Source organism: Arvicanthis niloticus, chromosome 30, assembly GCF_011762505.2.
Source record: "Arvicanthis niloticus isolate mArvNil1 chromosome 30, mArvNil1.pat.X, whole genome shotgun sequence".
NCBI lineage: Eukaryota > Metazoa > Chordata > Mammalia > Rodentia > Muridae > Arvicanthis > Arvicanthis niloticus.
In genome coordinates, this window is record NC_133438.1 from 7,136,494 (window position 1) to 7,145,179 (window position 8,686).

At 45.3% G+C, this 8,686-nt stretch overlaps 1 protein-coding gene across 1 annotated transcript in view; it reads left to right on the forward strand.

The window, feature by feature from the left end:
- Window positions 1–3,679: 3,679 nt before the first annotated feature.
- Window positions 3,680–8,686, forward strand: part of LOC143440899 (T-cell-interacting, activating receptor on myeloid cells protein 1-like) — a 17,937-nt gene continuing 12,930 nt past the window's right edge. Inside the window, exons 1-3 of the mRNA XM_076927817.1 lie at window positions 3,680–3,822; window positions 6,799–6,834; window positions 6,970–7,290. Of these exons, the coding sequence (XP_076783932.1) occupies window positions 3,753–3,822; window positions 6,799–6,834; window positions 6,970–7,290 (427 nt within the window). The 5' untranslated portion in view covers window positions 3,680–3,752. The remainder of the gene's footprint in view (window positions 3,823–6,798; window positions 6,835–6,969; window positions 7,291–8,686) is intronic.

The window sequence follows — 8,686 nt, forward strand, 5'->3', positions numbered from 1 at the left end:
GTTAGTCTCTTTGTGTGTTTGTTCTATCTGTATTTCGTGTTATTTGTGACGATGGGACAGACTGTGACAACCCCCTCAACTAGGAGAGAATGATGAGAGAAAAGGTCAGGAATGACCCTTCTCCGTTTGAAGGTGGTCTTAGGCCACCGCTGCCTGGGGCGGCGTTTGTTGTGCTCTCGTGGCAGTGTGTCCGTGTCTAATTCTGTTTGTGTTGTTCTTTGCTGACAGTGTTAGAAATCTGTTTGATTTGGTCCAGTGTAGGCTGACCAAGTCGTCTGAATCTGTTAAATTAGGTCCAGTGAAGACTGGCCATGTTGTCTGGTTATTGGAGTCTTCCACTGGCAGTCTTTCTATGTCCTGATTGTGTAACTTGGTCTCTGTGCCTGTGACAGGGGCAAGAACTGTCTGTGTTACCTGGTTTATGCGCCTCCTCTGACAGGGGTGAGCTGTCTATGTTGTTTCTCTCTGTTTTCTTGGTGAACTGTGTTGGTTGTCGTTCTATGTGTTCTTGGACTTTGACCGATGTTATTTTGACTGAATCTACTGTGTTAAACATCCTGAGTTAAAAAGAGGTAACATGGCCACCGGCAGAGAAGGAGATAGAGCTGCCGGTACAAGAGAGCTGCTACAGAGCAGAGAGACAGGCAGGTCCTTTGGCGAGGGGCATCACGGTTCAGGCAGCCCGCCCACCGCACGTAGGGTGTTCTCCAGGTAGCACTGCATGGACGGCACCTTTACCCAATCCACACCTGGTGGGTGACAGCTTGCAGCTCCCCTAGTGCAGTGTCCTTGAACCACCCGGCCATACAAGTTGGCAGCCAAGAGAAAAGCTCTGTCCCTCTGCTGTCAGCGGAGGTGGTGGCGGGGCAGTATGTGATAGCTGCCTAGTTTGGTGTGTATGGCTGGGCTGGGGACCTCAGGGACACGGCTGTAGCAGCTCTGCAGCTTCCTGCCTGCTGCCTGTGGGGACCTTGGCCTCTGGTCCCTTCTACTGGCCACCAGCAGCAGAGGGGAAGAACACAGAGACTGCAGTTCTTGCTCCCCACTCTCTGTGTCTGGTGCTGAGGAATTCAAGGACATCTACAAAAAGATAGGTAGGACCCAGGTGATTGAGAACCTGGCGGAGGGGAAGGACAACTTCTCTGAGCTGTGGCAGTTGGACAAAACAGCCCCGACAAGATTATTCACCTGAGAGTTATAGTTATATCTTTTTTATTTAAAGAAAAAAGTGAGTAAGTAGTGCTGAGAAAAGTCATGTGACATGACTCCAGCTTAGAAACTCTGAACCAATGAAACTGCTTGCAGGCAGGTCGGGCAGGTCGCCTGCTGTAAAAGTCACAGGCTGTCCTGAGTCAGAGAGCCAAAAGAATGGGCCTCCATTTTGGTACAGATACAAATTTATAGTTTTTTTTTTTTTAAGAGTAAGTTAGTTACCCTCTGCTTAGGGCAGCTGCCCATAAAGACCTTTATACAGGTGGTCAAAACAATAGAAGAAAGAGTCTTTAGGCCAGGATCCCTCAGACACCCAGACTAAGTGCCCAATATAGTCACCTAGATGAATCTAGTAGAGGAACACCTCCCCCCACCCCCATAAAAGCCTTTCTTCCCCAAGACCCTTGTAGGTTCTGGCTGTCAGGAGCACCAGACTAAAGAGCAAGAGAAGATACCAAAAAGAAAGAATGTTCCCTCAGACATGGGGACACCATCAATTGATCAGGCCGAGGTCAACAGCGGGTTACTTCTGACAAATCTGACTGAGACCTTCATGTGGCAGAAGGTAAGGGGCACCTGAAAGCCCACACCAGATTGGCGTGTCTTGAGAGAGCTACATGAGACCCCCACTAAGTTTGACCAAGGCATGTGAGGTTAAACAGGGATCAGATGAGTTGCCCACAGCCTTTCTAGAATAGCTCACAGAGACATTCTGTCAGTATAGACAGGGCTATTAGATACCACAAAAAAGCTTCAGAGGCTAGAGGGACCACAAGATAAGTCATTAAAAGGTTTAGTGTAAGTTGCTGAGGAAGTCTACCATATCAGGGAGAAAAAGAACAGAGAAAGAGAAAGAAAGAAGATAAAAGAGAGATGGGAAAGAAAGGTGACAGGAAAGGAATTTACAGAAAAGCTTGGCTATAGTAGTTAAGAAAAAGCAGAGAAGAGAGACTCCAATCAAAGGGAGATAGAAAACTCATTGAAAAAGACCTGTGTGCACATTGCAAGTAAAGGAGCCAGCTGCTGAGCCTGAGAGTGCCCTAACAAATAGAAGCCAGGGTCAGGAAACCCCAGGCCTTGAGAAAAACACCCCCAAATGGCGAAGGTATTAGCTCTGAGTGAAGACAGCGATTGGGGTAGACGGGGCTTGGACCCATCCAACTCTTGACAGACACAGGGACTCAACACTTGATCCTCCTCCAAGCTGATGGACCAAAATATATTCATGGACTACCCAAAAAATGGTGGACCAAGAGATGGGCTGGGTATCCCATTCATTTATGGTCATCCCAGACTGTTCCTACCTTCTGTTGGGTCGAGACTTACTTCCCAGGATGGGGGCCCAGATATACTTCCTACCTGACAGGCTGCAACTAACTGGCCCACAAAGGAGAACCCATGGGTAGAGGAAAGGCTTCTCCTACTGAACCGAGGCAACCTGCTTCTACAGAGGGGAGCAGTTTTCTCCATGCTAGTCAGAGACAAGCTGTGCTACTGTGGTGGATGACACAAATGCCATCTGGGCTGACTCCCCACCCCCCGGGCTCGTCGGTGCAGAAAACAGCCTTGGAACTTGGGGCCGACAAGAAAATCAACATCTACATGGACAGCAGGTGTGCCTTTGCCACAGCCCATGTCCACAGGGCTATATACCAAGAGAGAGGACTGCTCGCACCAGAAGAAATCTTAGATCTCTTGGATGCCCTGATGAAGCCTGCGACTGTGAGTTAATGGGTGGCCACGAATTCCTGAGGCTTGGGTGAAGTCCTCCCTTCAGGGGGGACTTACAGAGTCACTACTGCTGTGATGAAACACCACAAGCAAAAGCACCTTGAGGAGAAAAGGGCTTATTTGGCTGACATCTGGAGCCACAGTTCACTGAGGGATGCCAAAGCAGTAACTGAAACCAGGCAGAACCCGAAGGCAGGAAACACTTACTGGCTTGCTCCTCATGAACCCAGGACCACCAGCTCAGTGGGTGGCACTACCCGTGGGATGACTAAGACAGGCTGACTCCATGACAATCTTCAAACGCAAGTCAGGAGACTAGGCCTGAATTTCTGTTTCCCAGAACTGGACAAGTCCAGGCAAGTCAGTTACTAGAAAAACCCCAGGTCAAAGAGTGGGGAGGCTATACTGGGGAGTGTCTGAGAGAAGTGAGAGTTTAGAGTTGGGGATGGATATGCTCGAGATACATTGTTTACATGTATGGAACTATCAAATAATAAATAAAATAAATATTAAAAGAAACCAACAAAAGGGCAGGGACAACACCAATTAGTATATGATTAGCATTTCCTCAGAAGCTTTGTTGGAACGCATGAATAAGCTTAGAAGTAGGCGTTCTGAAGTCTTTCTGTGTGGTGGGAGGCCCACATAAGCCAAGCCAGTAGGAAGTGGCGTGATACACTGCTTAGAGATCACATCCTGATTATCACCATGAAACTGACGTTGTGGGCTAGCTCTGAAGATTACGAGCTGAAGAGAAGCCCTTACTGCTGCTCCCAGAATTACACTTGAACAGGAATGGCAAGCTGAAGATGCATTCTGGAAAAAGTATGTTAATGAGGGGCATCATGAATTCCCAATTCTTGCTCCTGTTCTGTCTTGGTAAGTCTGAGGGGGAGCAGGGTGGTTTGGGGTGAGTGGGCAGGTGGGTTGTGGAGGCAGATGGAACTGGTAAAGACACTTAGGTAGCTAGTGAGTTCAAAAGGATAAGTGGATCTACTTCACTTTGTGAACACATGAGGAACATGTTGGATGCTGTACACACGTTTTCCTGTTTTCTCTAAATCAGTAGGTTCTAAACTTCTCAATGGCTTTCTGCCACATGAATGAGACTCTTTCTTTTTTGTTGTTGTATGTGTGTCTGTGTGTGTCTGTGTGTGTGTGTCTGTGTGTGTGTGTCTGTGTGTCTGTGTGTGTGTGTCCTCCTCATGGACTCAAGGTATCTTTGTTCTCCCCTCCATTTTTGAGGTTCTTATTAAAGTTGAAGCTTCCTGTTTCGGCTAGGCTGGCTGGCTAGTAGTTTCCTGGATCTGCTTTTCTCTGCTCCCCCAATGCTGGGGTTACAGGCATTCACAGCCATGCCCTATTTTTTGGTGTAGGTATTGGAGATTTGAACTCGGGACCTCTTGCTTTCACGGGACTCATTCTTACCCACTGAGCCCGTGGCTAGCTACATTGTTGAAGAAAATGCCATTCTCTCCCCCACATGTGGCTACTGCCAAAAAAAAAATTTAATAAAAACAGCTCAGATACCCAAAAGAGATGAGTGGATAAAGACAATGAGATGCATGTGCCAACAGAATTGTATGTAGCCTTGTTTCCTTTAGAAAATGAAGTCATGATATGTGCATGAAAATACATGCAACTGTTGATCATTGTGTTAAGGAAAATAACCCAGGCTCAAAAAGACAAATGTGTGTGTGTGTGTGTGTGTGTGTGTGTGTGTGTGTGTGTGTGTTTGTAAGTAAGTTACAAAATAGTTCATGAGAGGAAAGGAAGATATCGCTATGGAGGTGAAAAAAAGAGAGAGCAATGGAGTGTATGTAAATGGAAAAGACAGGATGACTGGCAGAGAAGAGCAGGAACAAGCTGGAGGTGGTGTGAGGGAATAGGGGAGGTCATAGAGAGAGAGGAACAGTTAAGAACAAGTACAGTAACACCAAGGATGAGGGCCCAGGAGATGGCTCAAAGGGTTTGCTGCTGTGCCTGAAGTCCTCCAGCACCCACATGGTAGAAGATGAGAACCGTCCACAAGGTGTCCTCTGACCTTCACATGTGCACCATGGCATACGTGTGAGTCCCTAGTAAGTAAATGTAATAAAAAGACACGAAGATGAAACTCCACGATCTGATGTTAACTTGCAAGATCATGTGAATAAAGGAAGTGGAACACCCTTTAGTTGTTCAGGTTATTGATGTATTTGTCACCAGCATGCAATATGATGCAGTATGATGTGCTTGACTGTGACGTTTTCACACATACCTTGCTTGTATTTTCTATCCCAGATACCCTCCTCCATCTTTCCTTCCTACCTCTCTTTGATCCTCCTTTGTCCCCCTCAAATAGTCCCCACTCTACTTCGATGTCACATCATATAGAATTAAACTTATATTTTGGATATGAGAGAAAGTGTGTGATCTTTTGTCTTTCTTTCCCCTGCCCCTTCCTACCTTCTCATTTCTCTCCTGTTATGGTCCCCAATACACACACACACACACACACACACACACACACACACACACGCACACGTAACTTCAAGGAAGGCAGGGTTGATTTGGACTCACATCATTATGGGACATCATATTGCTGTGCCTCACAGCAGCTGGTCACATTGCATCTACAGCCAGCATTTACCAGAGGGTAAATGCTGGCCCTCAGAACCCCAGACAATGTGATGATACAGCCCACAGTCAGACTGGGTTTTCACTTAGGTCATACTAGATACTTTCAAGTTGGCAATATTAAATATATATGTCATATATAACACACATATATATTATATGTTATATATTATATGTTATATATACACAGACATATATAACATAATAATGTATATTATAAACTGTGTCTAATATATGTTATATATGTCTAATATTTTTCTATAAACACTGTATGTATTTATATGTATAATTTTATTTATATTTATATATGTGTGTGTATTTGTTTTTTCAAGACAGGGTTTCTTGGTGAGGCTCTGGCTGTCCTGAGACTTGCTCTACAGACACCTCAAACTCAGAGATCCACCTATCTCTGCTCCCAAGTGCTGGGATTAAAGCTGTGCACTATCACGGCAAAGCTGTATAAATGTATTCATATGTAACTCTCCTCTCTCTCTCTCTCTCTCTCTCTCTCTCTCTCTCTCTCTCTCTCTCTCTCTCTGTGTGTGTGTGTGTATCTGTGTTCACACACGTACCACAACACATCTGTGGAGGTCAGAAGACAACTTTCAGGAATTGACTCTCTCCTTCCAGTATGCGTGTTCTAAGGACTGAACTCAGATCATCAGTCTTGACAGCATGTGCCTTTACTAAGAGAGCCGTCTCTCTGGCCCTGTTGTAAGTTAGCAGATAGAAGAATTCTTCAAGTAGAATCTTTAGGATCTTCTAAGTAATACAATAGATCTTGTCCTTGAAAGTCTAGAAAAGAACACCCAGCCTAAGTTGGGCAGTGGTGGTGCATGCCTTTAATCCCAGCACTTGGGAGGCAGAGGCAGGTGGATTTCTGAGTTCGAGGCCAGCCTGGTCTACAGAGTGAGTTCCAGGGCATGAAATGCAAGCAGAGAACTGACTTGCAAGGTAGACGGTAAGAGAGTGAACTTACACAGTATATACCGTGAGGCGTCTATTAGTTTGTTACAGTAGCCCTATAAAATAGACTTGCAAGTAGATATTGAGATGTGTAGATATTGCAAGTAGATGTTGGCGAGCAAGAAACATGCCAGAGTCCAGTGTGGGGAACACAGAAACTGCTGGTTAAGTGGAGCCAGAGTCTGAGCTCAGCAGTGAAATCCTGAGATCAGTAAGGGTGATTCGGGAGCTCCAGGCAGGGACTGTGTTTCATAAGTCATTCTCTTGCAGGGATATGGCCTGGGCATACAGACATAAGTGCGTCCGGTAAGTATCTCTTCAATCAAGTCCCCCTTGATCCTTCATCCCAAGTGTTTAAATGGATCCATCCCTTTATTTAAATGGTTCCCAGGGAGCAGGACGATATGTCATATACAACTCTTAAGTTTTACTTTCTTCCAGGGTCTTTACACAAGCTCATCTTCCATGTCTGGCCCAGTACTGTGATTCCCATCGGGGGCAATGTGACCCTGCAATGTATAACTTTTTTACAAAATACAAAGTGTGTTATTAAAAAAGAAGGTACTACTTTGGATCTCAAGACACCCATTGGTGTGATAGACTGGGAGTTTGAATTAAGTCTCCCTAAGGAATGGCAGAGGACATTTGAATTCCATCTCACAGAGGTAGAGCAGAGCGATGCTGGATACTACACCTGTGAGTGCTATGACAGTGAGAACCCTGATGAGATGTTCAGTGATGAGATCCTATTATTGGTCACAGGTGAGGAGGGGCTTCCTTAGAATGACACTTGTCAATCTGCCAAAGTGATAGTCTTCAGAGCGGTTGGGGTGGGCAGGGGGCAGTAGTGATGAAAATGAGTACTTTTAGTTACTGTTTTCATTTTTGTCTGTGTGTGTTGTGCATGTGTGTGGATGCATGTCTGCATGTGTGTGGATGCCGATGGCTGGGGGGGGATATGCGTGCACATATATGTGTGCATGCATGTGGAGCTTGAAAGTGATTAAGTGTTCTTCCACCATATTCAATTCACCAAGGCGGAATCTCACAACTAAACCATAGCCAGATAGCTCTTGGGGAATCCTTTCTTTCGGTCTTCTAAAGTTGGAGTTAGTTACAGGTAAGCCACTCACCTAGAAATTAAGTAGCTTAAGGGGATCCAACTCTGGTCCTCATGCCTGGGTAGTATTAGGATAAAAAAGAATAATTAAGTTTGGAGGAAGAAATAAAAGATGAGAATTTACATGACCTCGAATAGCTAGTACACACTTTATTTAATGCCAGAGGGCTGTAGTCTCTAGTTCTGACCATACCATGACCAGGGTACAGGACCCAGTCACTCAATGACTAGAGTTCAAAAGAACATAGAAAATAATTGCACCAAATGTCCAACTTTATGAAGCAATGAGTTATTATTGGAGTTACTAACAGGAGTATGGGTCAGGGCTTCTTACATGGAGTTGAAATGGTGCAAGAACAGCTGCATCAGCAAAAAGCCCACTCCAGCAGGGCTGACTGATAACTCCTGAATGCTCCAGATCTGGAACTCTGCACAGCTTGTAGGCAGTTCGACAGTCTAAGAATTTCCTTCTCTCTGTGGTTGGGATGGTCTTTTTTTTTTCTCTCAAGACAGGGTTTCTCTGTATAGCCCTGGCTGTCCTGGAACTCACTCTGTAGACCAGGCTGGCCTCGAACTCAGAAATCTGCCTGCCTCTGCTTCCCAAGTGCTGGGATTAAAGGCGTGCACCACCACTACCCAGCAGGATGGTCATTTTTTAAAATGTTTTTTTAAAGGCTTTTGTTCATGTATATGAGTGTTCAATTTGCATGTACACCTGCATGCCAGAAGAGGCATCACAGCCATTGCAGATGGTTGTGAGCCACCATGTGGTTGCTGGCAATTGAACTCAAGACCTCTGGAAGAGCAGTCAGTGCTCTTAACGGCTGAACCATCTCTCCAGACTGATGACTCTTCTTTTTTTATATGACTTTTTAAAGAATCTTCCATCTCTCACAAGCCTCCTCCTCCTTCCTGACGAAATGTTTCGCTTTGGATGAAACTGCCTTACAACAATGGCCCATACATGGTCTATTTTGGTAAAAGTTGTGAAGGACGTGTATTTATTTCAGTCCTGTTGGATAGAATATCATTTAAATG